We start from the raw sequence: 20063 nt of genomic DNA, 5'->3' as shown, positions 1-20063 counted from the left end.
TAAAAACCAACTGTTTATATTGTAACACTGTCTTTATCATGTTTGGCCTTGAAAATGATGTGCTTATGCAGAACTCCTTACAGATCCAATGGTACTTTCAAGTATCCTGTGTGTAAGATACAGGTCACTGTATACTTTTCACAGAAGCATATGTGGTCACTTAAATACACGCAACTGATAATTCATTAATGGATATGATGATGCATTCCTAGTATTTTGACTCATGTAGAGTCAGGTGGTCTATACCTTCAAGGTATATACAACTGATCTTAGTAACATTAACATCTGCCTCACTTCTTAGGAGGCAAAAAGCACATAAATGCTTCCATCTTCAACTAGACACCACACAAGACCAAAAAAACCCAACAAAGTAGGTGTAAATTAGGTGTTTTAGATCAGCCATTTCTTAGCTTCATTCTGTGTTGGTAGCACAATATTAAGTGCAGTGGCAGAGCTGTAATATCGTGGGATTTCTTCTAAGTGTAAAGCACACTGTCAATACTTAACACCTTAAAATGATAAATAGCAGTATTGGTTACTGTATAGTAACAGTTTTTGCATTTGTAGGAAGCTTTGTTTATTTTTTGTAATGCAATGTTCATCTTTGGCCCTGCTCCTTCACTGTCTTTTCCCTTGTTGACTGCTCCATAGAAATTAAAGGGTTTGACAAGTTTCTCTCCTTGTCTGGTTCCAAAGTACCGCCTCGAGTGCCACATGAGGGGCAGCTGTGTGTGTGGGCAGGAGCTCGTGCAGCCCTGTGTTGAGTGGGATGGATGCATGCAGTCCTGCAGAGGGCCGTGTTCTCCTCGATGTAAGTGACATGTGTGCCACCAGGAGCGACAGCCATGGGAGAGCTGCAGCAATCCTTCCTGTTCCTCACCCATATCCGCAGCAGCTCAGCTGGGCTCACTGCTGCATAGGAAGGACAAGCTGGCCCTTTTTGTAAGAAATTTACCCTCTAATGTACAGGATGAAGGTAAAAAGCAAAGAGCAACCCCATCCATGTGACTTTCTTTGCATTTTTTAAGGATGGCCTATATTCTCCCTTCTTTTCTTCCTCTAGCAGAAACTTGGTGGGCTCAGGCGGTGCGCAGTAGCTGAGGTTTATGCGTTCTGTATTTGAGCAGCATGTTTAACTGGGAATGCCAAGTGCAGGAGTGCTGCTAAATCCTACTATTTAATGCATACGTCAATTTTAAATTTCTTTCTGTAGATAAAGCCCTTTCAGTAGGGACAGCACACTATGACCAATTTAGGAACCTCTTTAAGAAGAAATGAACTTCGTTTTGTTTGATTAAAAAGTTTATAAGAACTGTGAACCTTTAATTGCTTCAACTAAGGCTGTAAGCTCCCTGTGCCCTTCCTGTTAGTATTTTTTTCATTTTAGTGCTGACTTGAAATCGTGTTGAAGGTTATCTAAGGATACAAATATACCTGATTCTTCTCACCTGTATTTTTCAGGGCCTACTATCTTGTGCTCTTAAATGTATCACTACTGGTTAACTAGCAGTCTGTTCTAGTTGCATTAATAGCATGTGAATGTTAAAAAATTTTGCTTTTCAACTCATCAAGAGAGCGATTGAAGCAGACCTCTGTCCCCAGGCCTGCTTTGATGTGGTTTCCAGACCAACCTGGTGTGCAGGTGATGTCTGCAGCTGGTCATAACCTCTGCCACCTCTTCCTGTCTTGCCCCAGTGCTTGTCCTTCAGGCAAAATCTGACACTGCCCAAAGAAGCCGTGATGCTCCACCTCTGTTGTAGGCATGAGGAGATTGGCCCATGGGTTGTCCATCTGCTACACAATTCTAGTTACTGCATTTTAGGATCACTTGTGATTGATGTTCTCAGAGTCTGCAGTCAAAACCATGGGAAGGAGTTTGCGTCTTGTGTGAAAATTGGACTGAATGTGACTTCTGGAATCCCTGCTGAGCACAATGGTTTTAGGAAGCTGGAGCAGAAAAGTTGGGGAGAAAACTGTAGCTCACATCTATGCTGACCATCTCTTTGCTCTTCCATCGTTCTCCTACTTGATCTTTAGAACTGAACATCAGAAAAAGTCCTTATTTTAAATTCTTAAGTTGATGAAGTTCAAGTGCTTATGAAACTGTGCTAAACTTAGCCTTAATTGTTGGTTATTAACATCTTTTTATATAGGGTGTGCACCACCGGAAATTCAGCAACAATTTTCTTCTGTTACAAACATGTTAGTGTTTATTCCTTCATTTGTACATTATCTGTTTTCTGATACTGGGTTCCATTAAAACGGTCCTTTTTGACTACTCTGAGAATTTACCAACGGGTCTGAATTTGGAGTGAAATGCTTCAGTCATGCTTTTAACTTCCAGTAATGCGAGGCAACCTACCTGCTTTTCAGTGCAAGAAAGATTGTTCCTTGTACCATCAATGTGAGATCGTGCAGAAGGCTGTTCTTGTGAAGAAGCTGATATATGAACATTTCAGACCTCTGTGTAAGTGACGATGCAGGAATGCAGCGTGGTGGCGGTACCCGTGTTGTGTCTGTAATGGATGTGTTTAAATGCCCAAGGAGGAAATGAGCTGATGTATGACCTGTTTTCCCCCTAACATAGGTTTTCCCAGCTTGGGCCAAAACACTTGGTTTCACAAAATCATTGTGGCTGTTTCCACTCTTGCTTTATATTGTTTTACAGAACAAATTGGAGCCTTTTTTCATTTTCTTTTTTAGAGGTTGACTTCAAAGAACTTTTGTTTAATTTGGTCTGAGTCCTATTGCTCTAAAATAAGCGGACAGAAAACGGATACATTTGGGTCAAGGATCTGAAATCTTAACATGCATAAAAGGAACATGTACACAAAAGGAGGGTAGGTTTCTTTTACTTCCTTGGGCTGAGAACCAAATCCTACATTACCTAGATTAAAAAAAAAAAAAATAAGGTAGATTACTCTGGAAGGCACTGCCTCTAAAATCCCCTGTAAGGAGATGAGAGCACCTGGGTGCTGCTGGCCATTCATCACACCTGGTCACCTTCAGGTGGTCTCTGCTGATGTTTCCATAAGAGTACAGTAGTGAATTAGTGCTCCTGTTGGTGTTGCTACTGCTCTCAGTGTAAGAATGACAGCGGGTACATCCCCTCATGGACTTCCAGTTTTTTCACTGTACTGTTACTCATTTAGATTGGTCTTAGTTTTTCTAAATTGAAAAGAAAATTTGCACAATCTTAACTGTGTGTGAACCCGAGTGATGCTGAATGGATTTAGTTGTACTGTCAGTCCAGTTTGTACTTAAGGCCTTGTAGAGTCTGTAGTCATGAGCAACAGCTTTTCTTTCACATGGTTGTATGTTGGACCAAGGTAAAATATGGCTGAAAAATGACACTCTTTGCTAAAGCAAACAGAACAATATTCTGTATGAACACCTTCTCCCCTCCATACCCTTTTTAGAGTATTTTAGGTCATCCAGAAACGTGTTTTACAGTGTTCTCAGTTGTGGATACTTTGCTGTGTTACAAAACTTGATGAAAGTAAATCTTGCTGCCGTGGTCAGGTTGACTCTTCTTTTTTTTTTGGAAGGCCATGGTTGTAGTTTTTTTTTCCATTGTTTAAAATGTTACGTTCAGTGTTTTGTAGGAAGAAGGATTTTGGTTTTTTTTTTCTTACTGTGTTTTCAATAAAGTGTGATTCATAGTGGGGTTTTGATTCTGTTATTTAAAGCAGTGAGGAAGATCTGTGGCGTTCCAAGCATTCTCAATGTTTCTGTCAGTTGCATTCCCTCCCATCCTTCCTGCATTTGATGTATTTTTTTGAGGTTCTCATGAAGTAAATTACGTGGATCTCCATCACATACCACGTATCGTGTACACACAGAGGTATGACAGCCCAGCCCTGTTTTACAAGCATGTGATTCATTCCAGCGCTCCAAGCAAGCGAGGATTGTTCATAGAAGGGTATCCTGGTTGTGTGATGTTAACGGTGTATGGCTGAAGTGCAATTCTTACATATTAATAATGTGACGGTTCTTAAGCTCTTTGAAACAGTTGCACTGGAGACTTCAGCATTGTTGTCTTTAAAAGAAGTCCAAGCATTGCACATTTGGAAAGGACTTGCAGACCTCTGAGCCATTCAACTGAACAGGATCAAAAATATCTGTTAGTCCCTCAGATGCAGGTTAAATACCAGGAATATCTGTGACTTCTGTGCTGTCTGACAATACATTGTTTAATTGTCCAGGGTTTCCTAAATGTGAAGTGTAAGTGGCCCTTGCAACGTGTTGAGCTTTAATTTGGTTCTCAAGTGTCCACAGTAAGCAAGATAACTCTTCTGCTTGCATGAGCATTTCCAAGGCTCAGAGGCTGTATTTCCCTTTGTCTTCTCTTTAACAGGTGAAGTTCTCTCCAGTTCTCTCAGCAGTTTGATGCTGCCCTCTGTAGAACAACTCTTGCCTAAGAAATTCCTGTCAGAATATTTGTCTATTCTTGCTCAAGTCTTTAGATGCATGTACCTGGAAATACGATGACCGCCTTACTTGATGCTTGACACAATCTGATCTTGTCAGCATTATTTGAAAGCTCTCCATTTGAATAGTTAATCAACGATTCCCTTTTTGTGCAGAATGATCTTTCTTGTTACGTTTATGATACTTTTGCTGTAGCTTCTATGAGATGGTCGTTGTGCTCAGACCCGTAAGTTGCATGTGGTGACCTGAATTGGTTTTGGCAACGTGCAGCTGAAAAGTCATAACCATGTTTTTATTTAAAATGAAAATGAGAGAAGGTGAAAGTGCCAGAGGGAGGGAGATGAAAAATGCCACAAAAGGTGAAACTTACTATGAAAGTAAAGCAACAGTACTCTTTTATTTCTCCGAAGACAAGGTGAATGCCATTGTACATTAAAAACAACTACTTGAAACATCTGGATCTTAAGAGGTTCCCAAGTTAGAACAATGCACGTTTGTTGTCAGCTCTGTTCTGCTAGGAGGTACTTCACTGAGCTGTGGGTATCAACACCTGAGGATCTTCTTTTGATAATATGAGCGGCACAAAGGGCAGATATGTTGCACTCCCAAGGATAACTCTTCAAACGCTTCAAGACAGGTATGGTGAAACAAATGTGAACAAGAAAGCAGAACAATCTGTCGTGAAAACGGATTGCTGGTACCAGAAAAAACACAGGCAGGTTGAGCAGTAGGGCTGAGCGGCATGATACAGATAGGACAGTCAGCTATCTCCAGCCGAAATGCCTAAGTAAAAACAGCAACAGAAAAACCTCTATGGTAGTGAAACAGCGTAAATGTATCATAAAATTACTAATTAAAGCAATCAAACTTGGACCGGTGTATTTTGATGAACAAACAACATTGACTCTTGATTTTGCCTGCAGTCTCCTTGGGCTCTTTAACTGAGGAAAGTTGCTGCTGAAGTAAAAGGAGACCTCAAGTATAAAAAACTTGTTGAATGTTCCTGATTTAGAATAGGTTATATTAAAAAACATAACTCCGCCGTCCCCTTCAAAAATCTCAATTATGCTGAAGGCTGCCATGCCTCTAAAGAGTGTAAAAGCTGATAAGTGCAGAGTTCTTAAACAGGCAAACAAATAAAGCTAGCCAACCTGCATCTGGATCCTCTCCCAGTCATCTTCACTGAGGAGTATTTCTTTTCCTTCCAGCTGCTGAAATGCATCCCGACAAGCAGCTATAGAAAAGTCTATCTTGGAAAGAAAATCATCTAGGTTTATGTCGTAAGAACTCAGCAGCCGATTGCTGATCTGTTGAACCTGAAAAGAAAATGGATTGCTGTTAGATTGAAAACTTACCTGGAAAACAGACATTTTTTCAGAGAGGAGGGGATGGGAAGTGAGGGGTAACAGCAGCTGTTGTTAGGTCAGTGCCTGAATACCTTCTTGCTGTTCCACCTCAGTTCTGGCCAGTTGTTCACACCAAGACGTGCACCCCTTATAACTGCTAAAAGTGACCCTTCATAGCATATGATGGAGTATTCAAAGTGAATTCTTTAAACCCGATGGAAGCAAGAAGCCAAATCCAATAGCTACACAATTAACAAACAACAAAAGAGAAAAACCCAAACAACAACAACAAAGCCCAACCAAAACAGCTGACAAAAAACAACCAGCCACAGAAATACTTGAAAATCTTGCTTAGCATTTAGTTTTCAAACCTTCTGTTTCCCATTTCCTTCTAAAACTATGATAAACCTCACAGAAGCAGCTGATGTTTACTAACATACATAAAGAGAGAGATTCACATAATGTACAAGTAAGAGAATGTTTTCCACTGATAATGTAGTGTTTCTTAGTAGAGACTTGAAGACAAACATTAAAAGAGGGCAGATAAATACTGAAACCCATTGCAGAAGAGAAGTCAGTTGGTTCTTGATGATGCTTTATTCTTTTTTTAATAGTTTGATACACTGATAAACTAAGACCTGTTAAGTTGCCTCATTGTATTAAAAAATGATCTCAAGCACAACAGTATGTTGAAAGGATGTATCCATGTTAGCGCCAATCAGCTTTAGTTACCAGTGCAAGGTAATGCTGAGGTATTAATTTAGTGTATCTACCTAAAAACAAAAGCCTTCTGAAGCCTCCTGCAAAGTGTATTTAAATCACAATGTGATTTGAAAAGCAGAAGAACTTTCTATACTTTGTATGAGACATTTTATATCTGGCAAAGATTGGATGGATGTTCTAATGCTCCCTCCATGATTGCTCACTGACAAGAAAGAAAAAACTTCTAATGCTATCCCATGCGAACAGTGACCTTTAGTGGTATGTGTGCAGGAAGAAACAAACAAAAATCCCACTTCAGGCCTTCTCCAGTATTTACACGATGGGGTTTCTAAACAACCCCAAATGATAATTGAGATGCAAAATAAGCTGATTAAAGTGCAGTGTATTGGTATGTCTTTAATGGTTTGATGTAAATCTATAAATGAAGATTACTAGGAGCGTCACTGGTTAATCTGAACTGCTGTCACCTGAGTTGTAAAACCAGACCTGCTTCACACAGTAACGTTAACTGCTCTCTCTGACTTCATTTCCAAACTAGACTTTGGAAGGTATAAGATCATGGAATCATAGAATGGCTTGGCTTGAAAGGGACCTCAAGGATCATCAAGTTCCAGTGCTTCCCCCACCCCTCCAGTGAGCCACCTCCATCTAATACTAGAGCAGGCTACCCAGGGCCCCATCCAACCTGGCCTGAGATTACAACCAAGACTTACATAACTCCCAGTTTCTGTTCTGCATCAAGTAAAAGTTGATCCAGATGAAAATACTTTTTATCCCAATTTATGCTCAATCTTCATTTAGGTCAGCATCAAACGTGAACAGAGCGGAACTGTTTTTGTAAGAAAGCCAGGGCAATGAAACTGAAAGGTAGAGCAGCCATGAAAGATGCTTTAACTTTCTCTGTGAGCCTCTCAGGACCCAAAACTTGAGAAAAAACAACTACATATTAACTCATCCCTGATCCAGTGTCTATTTCTGTGAAGCTGAGAGCAGCGCAATCAGCATGCGGTCAGTTCCAAGACCTGACCCATCTCTAAACACTGTGGGATGATTAGATTGACTGCTGAGGGAAATTAACAAGAGCTGAAAGTGGGAGGCAATGAAAGCGGCTGGAGCTGCATTAAAGTGCGTAGTGTCCCCTTTCTTCCTGTGCTGCGTTGTTTGTTCCTTTTCCCTCAGCGGGGAGAAGCTTCGTTTCTTCCCTGAGCGTGCACTTGTGCTTCTCTACCCCATTTCACTAAGTGATCCTGAGAGTCCCCTCATGAACAACTTTGCGCAGTCACTGTAAAGGAGGGAGAAGAAAGTTCTTTTGCTGCCTAAGAGGTCAGCATTCTATTAATTTCCCTGCTTCTAAGACACTGGTCTGTTTTGAGCTGCTCCTGGATTTCCTGCAGCATGGTTTGACCCAACCTGCATCCCATCTATCAGCAAATAAAGCCTAGGGTTGAGAAGGGAAAAACTGCAACTAAAATATAACTCCAAATTTATGTTAACTGGCGAATCTGTACTATTAAAATAAACAGAAAGTAACGAGCACTTCACATCATTTGTTAATCTTATGTTAATATGTTCTAGGATTTACATGTTAAATCCTGCTGTGTTACACCCAGACAGATTTCTTCCAGATCTGAAACTAACTGAATTTATTTCTGAAAATGCCATACCTCTATTTTGTCTGTAACTTCTTAAAGTGTGAATAGCAAAGCACAGGCGGAGGATTTGAAAAACTCTGTTGGTATGCAAAACTCCTTCAGTCATCTGTAGGGCAGCACAAGGGCTATGATAAAACCGAACGATGAAACAAAGCACCGGCGTGAACTTTGTCCACAGGGAAGCCTTTTAAAGTGATCCAGTGTCAGCAAATTGCTTACTAATGTGTTGACTTATGGCAACCCTCAAAAGTAAAATGAAAAGGCTGGAATTTACAGCATATCAATGAATCAGTTGATAAGCTTTTACTGGTTTAATATCCTCCTCGTTTGGCTGCTTGGAGCCACTTCAAGTTAGCAACAGAATGTTTACCATCTCCATGTGATAAAGGAAGTCAAACGACTAAACAAATTTTAGGACCATTACACTGTTTGGAGAGATTTAAATTAAAATCATTGGGAGAAATCACATGGAGGGGGAGAACGAACCTAAAGCCAGCCAGCCCATCTCACAGTGACTTACCCAGCTTCCTAAACAACGGTCAGCGCATTTAGCAAAGCTGGAGATAATGTAATGCATTTGAAAAGATTTAATTGCACCAATAAAAGGCCGTGCCGCAATTAAATGACGTGCACGAGTGACATTTATGGATAGGATCAAAGAAATTTGCTACCTCATCTGCTGAAGCAACGCCCTGTTTCTGCGTGCAGTGGTGCTAAGAAGTAGCACGCTTTGCTTTCTGACCTTTTGTATCTCCTTTGATCTGAGTTATTACAAATTCTAATCATAGGTGTAATCGGGGCTCCCATATCACACTGAAATAAGCAATATATGTTCTCCTAGTGCTAATATTTCAGACTTCATTTGTTTTATTTCGTGATATTTATTGAAGAGCGTGAAACCTGACATTTAACCTTTGTGATTCTTCCAGGAGAAGCAGGATTATTAAAAACTTAGTTTCGTTTCCACTTGAGGTGCTGTTTGATTATGCTAACATTTAGGAAGTGACATTTAAAAAGCACCACAATATTTATTTATTTTATTTTATTTTATTTTATTTTATTTTATTTTATTTTATTTTATTTTATTTTTTGAGGCAAAATTTATTTTAGAAAAGCTTTTTAGTGTCTGGAAACAGATTCTTGTGAAAAATTTCTTTGGTGTTTTCTTTGACCAGCACTTAAATGTGTAAGAGCTAACTTAGCAAAACTCATCTATCATCTGCTACATATCCTTTAATCCTAATTGGCACCAAATTCTTTTAAACCTGGCTAATCCAGATTTAAATTTTAGGAGGAGGTTTTTCACCCAGAGGGTGGTGACACACTGGAACAGGTTTTGCCCAAGGAGGTTGTGGATGCCCCATCCCTGCAGCCATTCAAGGCCAGGCTGGATGTGGCTCTGGGCAGCCTGGTCTGGTGGTTGGTGACCCTGCACATAGCAGGGGGTTGAAACCAGATGATCATTGTGGTCCTTTTCAACCCAGGCCATTCTATGATTCTATGAATCCACGTGTGACAATTTTATAAATTTATTTGTAAGCAAAAGTGAAAAATGTTCCCTACAAAACCTGTAATGTTACGTATAAGAATGATCTCCCAGTGCTGCGAATGATACATGAAATATATGTTAAAAGATTATCCTATGGTTTACAGTCATCTGATGAAACTTAAGCAGTTTTATCAGTTTGTTTACTTCAGGACAGTCACAGTCTACTGAAGTATTTCTTCACTTCTTCCAAACACAAATGTTTTAGCACCCTCCATCCAATCCACCTCCAGTGCCAAAGGACCCTCCATCATCAGCCTGAGTTGAATTAGAGCAGAAGCTGGAGAAGAGCAAATCCATAGGATGGAGCTACCCAGTTCAGCGCCGTGTGAAGAAACACTGACAATGCAAATAAGTCATGACTGTTTATGGATTAATTAATTTCTCCTGTTAATAAACCACAACCCCTCACAGAAAACAAGATTACTGTGACTAATCACAAAGAGGAGGGAAATACCAACTCTCGGAAAAAGCCTTGTTGTACATACCAGAACAATACATAGCTTATTATTATATATTAAGAGAGGCCTTAAGTATTTAAATTATTTTCCCTACTTTTACCTTGAAAATAGGGTGGGATGAGGAGACTGTTAACAGAGTGTTTCCAATGCTCCTTTCTTGATATGAGTGACAGGGAATAAATGAAAAGGTAGAGAGCTGACACCCAAGAGTTTAGACTTAAGGGAGCCGAGTCAGACCAAAGAATGGACCAAAGAAGCAAATGTAACGTACCTTTTCCTCAAAAAACTGTTTTCTTAGTTTGGTGTCTTTAGGAGGGACAGTTTTTCTCAAGTTTTTATACCATTTTCTAACAACGTATCCCCTCCAGGAGGCCTGAATTCTGTAAGAAACAAGATTGCTCAAGAGGAAGCTTAAATTTGCATTATTTTACTGCTTGTTTCTTCTGTCTGGTTTCTTATTAAAAGTTTTTAACAAATTCAGAACATTATTTAGAAATAGATATTTTCCAGCGATGGCACCTCTAGCAGAAGCAAGGCTCACCTGGTGGCACACTTTATTTTATACAAGCGGGCCCCGTCATGTATCACTCTGGTCTGATACTGATTTTTCCTGCACATTGGACAAGACTTTTTGCCTGTAAATTTTTCAAAGGCTTTCAGGCATGCCTGAAAAAAATAATTGCAATTATTTCCTACGCATTTGATATCACTGGAAAGAGGTTTGATTACAGAATGTGAGGAAACGTTTATTCAACGACCCATGGACACCATACAAATACATGTTTTTGTAAGTAAAATGCTAAAAATTAATTGTAAATCTATGTATATTCTCATGATTTTTTTTGAGTTAGACTGTTCTTGTTTGGTACAAACTGTGCTTTCCCATGGAGTCTTAAAAAGACAACACAGTGGAATAAAGAACCTCATCATTAAATAGTTTTAAATTGTATTTCTTATCTTAAGAATCTGGAATTAAAGTTCTTTTTTTGGATGATTACATTGATTCATTGAGATCCTCATTAAGTAATTTAAAACTCACACTATATGCCCGAATTATCAAATAAAAACATACTCACTTTATGGAATACATGGGAACAGGAAAGCAACACCTGTTTTACAAAGTAAAAAACAGAAAATTATCTTTAATCCATTCTAAGTCATCTTCTTCGGGTGACTTGTGCATTCTTTCTGGTTAAAATACTATCTTCAGTCTTCTGTAGGAATTACTGAATCAGTTACAGCTTAAACCAATGTGTGAATTTGGAGATAACAATACATGGAGTGGCAGAACGTGTGAGATGCCAACTACAGCACAATGTTATGGACATATTATGGACAATACTTATAACAAAGGTGTTATAAAAGTATTATAAGTGTTATAAGATGTTTCTCCCCCCCCCCCCCGGCTTTCCCATAAGCACATAAAAATTCAAGAAGTGATGTAAATCAAATGCAGCATTTCATACATTAAAATAAAACTACATCAAAATACAAAATAAGATGAAAAAAAAACAAGAAAAAGAGAAAGTGTGTTCACAGGCTACAAGAAAACTTCACCTTTATCTGACCTACATTCCCACCAAATGCTGATGATCTCCATCCTGACAAAAGATAGAGTGAGACAAAAACAGTGGTTGGCTCTTAGAGGAAGGGAAAATGGGGAAAGGAGTGGGGAAACCAGAACAAGTAGTGTGCACTATTGAGCTGGCAAACACAAAAGGATTAATGGCTGGCTGCCAGCTGAAGGGAAAGCTTTTAGATACAGTGGCTTTTTTCCCTTGAGGGAGGAAACCTAAAAGAAATTCTGAGGACAAGTAAAGAAAAGGATTCCAGGGGCATTTCCCTTTTTGTGTCAAATCTAAAGTAACCTTAATGACTGCTGTCTTTTGGTCCCTCTTGTCCAGCTTTAGACTTCTAGGGTAGAATGGTCTTTTGCCAGATCCATCCCACTTGTCTTTGGACAACTCTACACCTACAGTTAATGATGTTCATGTAGAGGGAAGCAAAATCCTTCCATCTAAGGTTTGTGAGAGCAGCATTCCTTTCCAATCAGTCACTCGTCACTTCACGTTTTCAATATGATACATGAGAGGCTGTAATAAAGTGCAATGGATGTGCTCATGCTACATGCGTGGCGTTGAATAAAGACACCAAGGTAAAATGTTATCTGAAGAAATACTTCTTTTCAAAATGGAAATAACTACTGAATTAAACTACAAAGTAAGGAAATTTGCAAGAAAAGAAAATATAATGTACATTGATTAATTAGCGCGTATTTACAATTTTGATTAACAAGGCCAAAGTTTGTACCTAATGGGAATTTAAATGGAGCAAAATATAGCCTAGAATTGTGTTGCAAAATCAAACAAAACTGCTGATTACCTTTTCCACTACTGTCATAACTGCATCAGTGAACAAACGCTACCGACCTTTCTCTACCATCTCACTTGCAAAGTAGTTCAGAGTTGGCCAACACAGCTCTACACAGCTGCTAACGACTAAATGGCATTCTAAAGTTGAACCTCTTGGTTCTTTCTTCTCTTCCTCCATATAGTGACTTTTAGGAGTAACTCTGGAAAATCTTAGTTACACACAATGGTGTAGTCCACAAGTTACACACGTACCTGAGGCTGAAGTGCAAACTCTTCCCTGCATATTGCGCAGGGCTGGATGGAGTCTCCATGCTGAATGGATCTCTGCTTTATTTTCGCCCATTCTTCAGCAGTCAGCGGCAGGGATGGGGGCTCAACTAGTCCTAATTTCTGAGCTGCAGACAGTTAGAACAACAAATCACCAGATAACGTTCATCATTCATTTATTTAAAAATACTGCATACAGATGCTGCATACAAATTTATCATCACATAAACCACTGGCAGGCAACATACCTCCTAATACTGGCTACCTATTCGCTAGGCAGTCTCAAATGATAACTGTGAGGTACCATGCTGAATGCCCATGATAAATCAGTCTTCTCGAAGAAGGAATTTGTGAAAATACAGTATTTCCCCCACATATGGGATATAGGTCAGCATCAGTATCTCAGTAGTGAAAAAAATGATGCTAAGTGGTACAGTAAAATGAGACCTATGTCATACTGAGGAGCAGAAGAAACATCTGTGGACTGAATGAAAATAGTGGAGGAATGCCTGAGGTATATAATCTAAAATACGAGTCCATGATGGGGCATCCATAATATTTGCTAAAATCAGAAAAGAAAAGGTATATTAAATAGTTAGAATGTAAAGCAATGGTGCCAGGTAGAGGGCTGTGGTTGTAAATGGGAAAGGGTCAACTCTATCACTTGTACCACACAGTGGATCCAACCAAATTCTTGGCATAAAGCTTCCTTATAGCAAAGAACATTCTTCAAAGACACCAAACAAATTTGGTTTCATATCTTACCTTTACTAAAAACATATATCAGGCTTCACCTGACAGTAATATTGAAGAGTATCAGTGAATGAGTAAGAATAGAGGATCTTGTGTGGATGGTCCAACACACACGTGTAGATAGTCTTTGCAATGACAGAATCTGGATACACAGCAAACCAGTCACAGTGTTAAATACTCGCAGAATAAAAAATGCCCTTTATTTTCTTCCAGTCACTGTGGTCAGAAACTGTTCTGGGGAAGACAGTGTGACTGCATTGGGGAAGCCTTTTGTATGTGCCCGGAGTGAAATAAATAAGTAAATAAATAAGTAAGTAAAGCTTATTAAAAACTTCCACAAAAAGATGATTAATGCTGCCAAATAGGAAGAGATTGGAGGCAAAACTTAACTTCTAAATAATATAAACCAGATGGGATATTTGTGAGGGAAAGCTATTACACAACACAGTTGATGAAGGAAAACTGGCAGCAGGACACAGAAGAAGTGATATGTGATTGATGTAAAAGGCTCTGTGAAGATATTTTTGAAGCTGCACTTGGAAGAAATGTAAGTAACGAAAGCCTACATTTATCACAGCTCAGGAGATCCAAGAGTTTTCATTCTTATGCACTGCTCAGAAGCCCAACCTGCTTACTGACACACAGCTGAGTTATTTATCCTAAAATGAACATTAGCGAAGTAATTACATACAATAACCTCTAAGCCCTTATAATTAGCTTTTAGGACACAAGCCCCCGTTGAGAAAAATTTAATGACCGAACCCTCGGAGGTTGTTTGATTACCTACAAACTCAAGAAGAAAAAAACACATTAAATTACATTTTCAAAGTTGCTTCACAACTTAAAGTTTTAAACCACAGCGTCCTTAAAAAGAGAAAGTTTGACACAAGCATTACACATTAATGAGAGATTACAGGTGAAAATACTAATGAGCAAACACAGACACAAAGGCAATGACTTCTTAGAATCTTTCAGCACATTCTTTGCAATCGGTTGCACAAACAGTCATGTAGGATCTCTCAGTCAGTGCTGGGATTTAAGGAGAAAATACTTTGTCTTGTAGTTGCAGAGAACATGCTCACACTTGGTCTGCATTTTTTCACCACATTTAGCTTCCAGAATCACTCGTTATTTGTATTTGCGTTAACCCCAGTAGCTCTCTGCTGGCTTTGCCCCCGGAATCCTCTCCCCTTTCAAATTCCTCTTCAAACGGAACCAAAGGAGAAAAAAAACAACTCCCATCTTTAGAAGTATAACCAAGCAAACATACTAATAACCACCTTGTCTTACTACCTTTGTCCAAATGCTTGCTACACTCACTTATTGTGTATTATCTTAAGTTACCCCCTCAACCTCAAGCTGATTCCAAAAGGCAGATGCCTGTGCTTGTATGGAGCCTCATTGATTTACATGGTTCTCTTTAGAGCTTGGACTACTGTGACAGCTCCTCCAGCAAAGGCAACACGATCTTCAGAGAGGCCTCGGGCATTTTTATAAACAAAGAATAAATAAAACAATTTTTAATGATGATGTAAGTTTGTTACATTTAAGACTGTAAATCGTGGAGCTGGAAAGCTCCAAGAAAAGACTAATGAAGACAACCAAAAGGATGGAGGTGGGATGATCACGGCAAGAATACCATAGAAACATTTAAAGGGAAGCAGAGAATGGAAACTGATTGCTGGGAAGCACATTTGGACTCCAGCTCTGCTGAGACGCTTCATGGCTTTGGATTCCTGGATTTTTTTTAAAGCTACTTTCTGTTCCATAGCACATGACAGATGTGCTATGCTGTATTTCATTACTTTCTCTCACAACTGCGTTATTATCATGCTATTTAAAAGTGAGTTTTCTCACCAGGCATCATTCCAAGCCCTCACATCTGTGACTTTTATCTTGTTGCATGTTTGTTTCTAAATTTGAAGAAGGTATTTAGCTACAGGTGTTAATTCTCCCTGGATTTAGCCCCAGGACCATAGCAAAAACAAACCTTTTTAACTTTGAGTAAAGGTGGGTATATGTTAACAGAACATATTTAACACAGCACAAGTGTCTTTTCACTGAATAGGGAAAAAAAGAAACCATTTCAAAAAGACATAAAACCCACCTTATTCATCCTGCAATCTTCAAAATAAACACAGTATCCATGCTTAAGATGAGAATAAAAGGTAATGGAAGTTGCAGCAGTCAATATGCAAAGCATATTAAAATGGTGTAAAAGACTCCCTGCCCTTTAATGAAGAATTCTTCCTCAAGATAGGGTTTTTTTTTTTTTGGGTTGTTTTTTTTTTCTTTCTTTCTTTCTTTCTTTTTTCTTTCTTTCTTTCTTTCTTTCTTTCTTTCTTTCTTTTCTTTCTTTCTTTCTTTCTTTCTTTCTTTTCTTTCTTTCTTTCTTTTCTTTCTTTCTTTCTTTCTTTCTTCTTTCTTTCTTTCTTTCTTTCTTTCTTTCTTTCTTTCTTTCTTTCTTTCTTTCTTTCTTCTTTCTTTTTTTCTCATTCACTTTCATAAGAAGAATAAGTCTTAATATATTTCTAAAGCTGTATTCAAGCCACTGAGGACAATTCCACTTCTATAAATGACCATTCATATGGTGGCCTAAATGATCAGACTTTGACTAATTTAAAAACAAGAATTAATGCGGTTTAGCGCACAATTGCCTTACTGAATAGAAAGTCTAGATGCCTCGTATTAGTTATTGTAAATAAAGAGCAGAAAATCACAAATGAGAATATAAAGAAGTTTACCTAACGTTAGCCGTGGAGGATTGGGATCAAGAACATACTCCTTTTCTGCATCTTCTTTATTCTTCTGTTGAGCTCTCTTTTTTTGTAGCCCAGTATCTACCACTGCTTTGACCATCTCTTTCTTCACAGGTCTGTAAATGTTCCTGATGTTCCTTGACCTTGACTTAAGAGGATCTGCTAAGGAAAGATCTTGGAGCTGATGATTGTGTATTATATGATCCTGCAAAGCAACTGCAGAAACTGCTATCCCCTCTCGTTCGGAGGCGAGGCCCTAGTAAGGAACAGCAAAAAAAAAAAAGCTTTCCATAATTATTATTGCAAATGATCTAAAAAAGATGTATGTGATACTAAATTAAAAGAAATCTTAGCCTAAGTTTTTGACTTGTCAAAGGCTTTTATCCATACGCAACTCGCTTACTTGAAGCCTCGCATACAATTACAGGGACGTGAAGTCTAAGATTGATGCTTCTGACACAACCCAGTTTTAACACACAAAAAGTAAAATGATATCTTTCATTTGTCGTTTGTATTAAGTAAAATAGCAGTAATTTTTCAGTTTTAATTATGGAGTCCATAATTACTATATGCAATAAACTCATCATGGATTATAAAAACCTGGCATGCCCAAGCACATTTTATTTCAATTAAAAACAATCCCAAGGGCTTACGTGGTTTTCCAGAATACTAAATACTAGTGATGCTCTGAAAGTAATGCCTCTTATTTTATTTTGTTGGCCCACAACATTAGAGGTGGATGTTGGTGATATGGCAGTAGAGGTAGAACCTTCCTGCCAATATTCTGTTGTGTTTTTTTTTGCTTTGTGACAGATGGCAGCAGAGGGGCAGCATGACACTCTGTTATCTGACAATGAAATGAGTATGAAGCAAAGGTGCATCACTGAATTCCTCCAGGAGGAAAAAAAACGCACACATTGACATCCATTGACCCTTGGTGAACATTTATGGAGACCAAACAGTGGACATCACAACAGTGAGGTGAGTGGATGGTGTGTTTCAATGGTGACAGCAGCAGTGTGAAAGATAAGCCATGCTCTGGATGGCCATGCAGATTTTTACAAGCGTGGCATACAGGCTCTTGTTCATCACTGGTAAAAATGTATAGCTAATGGTGGTGACTATGCTGAAAATTAGTGTTTTGTAGCTGAGAATTTGCTCTATCAAATAGTGATTTTGTGCTCTTCATTTTATCTTCTGGGGAACTAAATAGAAGGCATTACTTTTGGAGCAAAATGAATACATTATTTTTATGCCGGTAATGGGTTTATCTACTGATTCCTACAGTTCTTCCCACTCCTTTGCCTTCTTTCAAAGGTGTGCAGTCATACCTTGTAAAAATGATGATGCTCCATCGATCATCCCCAGACAGGTCTACAAAAGTCAGTTGGCTCTAGGAACAGAAACGGTGCCAGAAATGCCTGGCAACGAAAGGCCTGGGTGGGGCAGAGAACCTGGACTGTTGGATGTGCACAGCCTTCAGCCAAGTGCTCCTCTGTCAGTTCTGTGTTAGCACCAGCAGGGTGTTTATCTACGACAATCCAATCACCAGTGGCTCCAACCTTAAAAGCACCATTAGTTGGATAGTGTGGTGGTTGTGGCTGTGTCTCTTGCTGGGTTGGGTGAAGGACTCACATTTTCTCCTGTTAACCAAAACAAAGTTGTCCCATTTGAAGTTATGCACTGGTGTCTTTGAGGGAAGGAATGGGGATGATTGTCATTTTGGGTCACTTGCATTTTGGCAAATCTGTAGAGTTACTAAAAAAATAACGTATATATAAAGAGAAGAGGTGAGCTCTATCCACAAAGGTGAAACCAAAGACATCTGTCACCCAGTGTCCTGTCCTCAGTCCCAACAAGAAGTGATGGCTTAAAGGAACATATTTCCCTATGAGACTTTTCAGGATTTGGAGCATGACCTGAGCTGGAAGCATTGCGCTTCTCTGTGGTAATCACTGGTTACCTCTCTGGCCCAGAGCCCTGCAAAGGGACTCGTAGCCCATAGTAAGAGCATAGGTTTCCACTGGCTCTTTCCCTTTGCATTGACACCTGCAGATCCTTTATCCCCTAAGCAGAGGACAGGCACAGATGCTGTCTTAAGTCCAGGTGTGCCATTTTAATAATCTTTTGGGCTTAAATAGCATTCAAAGTCCTTCTCAACCGCTACTGACCTAAAAAAAATCATTTTCTTGTGGAAGTGACATTTTCCAAGAGAAAGCAGTGATGTTGTCCTGAGAGTAATCCTTTGAGCAGCATATAAATGGAGTGATTAATCCACTGGATGCATTTCTTCTCTGTAATTATAAGTAATTACTTTAAATTCAAATCTGCAAATGAGAATACCTCTGTAGTGCCAGGGAAGATGTAAAAAAAAACATCTGAAGTGGCTATAATGACATGAAATCACCCTTTGTTTCTGAGGACAGAAAGATAAAATAGCAGTTTTTAAAGTGAACGTGTAAGTTTGCCTGACACCAAACCTGACTCAGTAACATCACAAAGGGAGATTTTATAATATATGCTTTTAAATGCATTTCTAGTAATAAATTTTACCAAGCAAATAAAAATACAAAACTTCTTTTTGTGCTGTCTAAAATTTATGTGGAAGTGCGAATGCTGTCACAGCTGCAAAATAAATCAGTTGGATTACAGAAAAAACATTAGCTATGCATCAGTTTTAAAACAAACCTGAAAAACGCCTCCCTCCTATACTCCTTTTGGCTTCACTGTTCATCATCCTTGAACTTAGTCCGGCATTACTTGTAGCTTTTCTGTATTGTTTTTCTTTTTCCTTCCCTGAATCCTTTACCGAGTTCCTCAAAGTTGCTAATAAGCAGAGAGGTTACCTTCTTTTCCATTTCTGTCATACCTCATTAAGGTGATTTTATACACACGTATGCTTAATTAAGGCTTTTCATTAAAATAAGCCTTTAATCCAAAGGTGCTGGGCCTTAATTGAAACTCAGAGAAGATTAGTGTCATCTCTTATTTTGGTGTGTGCTGTTACTGTACTTTTTGCTGCTTCTAAACTGAAATGTTTGCGTTAGCCCCAGCTGATGCATGGCCAGAAATAAATTACAATTCATACTGCAGTCTTCTGGAGAGCAGCGCGCCTCAGTAACTGCCATTTCTTATTAAGTGCCACCTTTTACTGAGAGCCTCCACTTAAAATGCAGAAGGTTGCTTTAAACACTCGAAGGACATTAACATAATGGACGTACTGCCTGCTCTAAAGGTGACTAATAAGTGATAGATGATATCTGTTTTTATCTCTGCTTATTATTTGAAAAGGTAATTGTTTTTCTAAATAGTGCTGAAATCGCAGGTCTGCCAAGAAGGCCTGAAGGTTGGAGAATTCTTTTTAGGAAGATTTATGAAAAATGGAAGTTTTAGCTACAAGTTATCAGCACAAGTGTGAGACACATAATAAAGTCTTTGTGAAGGTGGAAGACATGGGTTCAGCAGGTTCTGGTCTTAAAGCACAAAGTGGACCAGCAGAAAAGCCAACCTATTTCCTTCTAGTACTGCAGCAACTGAGCTGGGTGCTGCTAAATAGCAGAAGCAGATGGCCTGGCCATCAATAGGATGAGAAGAACTTTCCAAGGAGAGCTTGAATGGGTTGAATGGGTTCACCAGTTGTAGGGAACCTGCTTTGGCAGGGGGATTGGACACATTGATCTCTGGAGGTCCCTTCCAACCTCTATGATTCTGTGAATCAGTGCTGAAATCTGGGCTTTTTACTATGATGCTGTT

The 20063-nt window shown here is 39.0% G+C and overlaps 1 protein-coding gene across 1 annotated transcript; it reads right to left on the bottom strand.

Moving 5' to 3' along the window:
- Nucleotides 1–418: 418 nt before the first annotated feature.
- On the bottom strand, nt 419–17748 carry RNF32 (ring finger protein 32). The gene is made up of 8 exons (XM_015852833.2): nt 17642–17748; nt 16296–16566; nt 12784–12926; nt 11236–11268; nt 10701–10825; nt 10431–10539; nt 5583–5747; nt 419–5214 (listed from the first exon to the last, which is right to left on the bottom strand). Exons 1-8 carry the CDS (start codon nt 17663–17665, stop codon nt 4975–4977), a joined length of 1110 nt encoding a protein of 369 aa, XP_015708319.1. The 5' UTR covers nt 17666–17748; the 3' UTR covers nt 419–4974.
- Between the last annotated feature and the right edge of the window lie 2315 nt (nt 17749–20063).

This window comes from Coturnix japonica, chromosome 2 (genome assembly GCF_001577835.2).
Source record: "Coturnix japonica isolate 7356 chromosome 2, Coturnix japonica 2.1, whole genome shotgun sequence".
NCBI lineage: Eukaryota > Metazoa > Chordata > Aves > Galliformes > Phasianidae > Coturnix > Coturnix japonica.
This window is presented reverse-complemented; position numbering and strand designations above follow the sequence as displayed.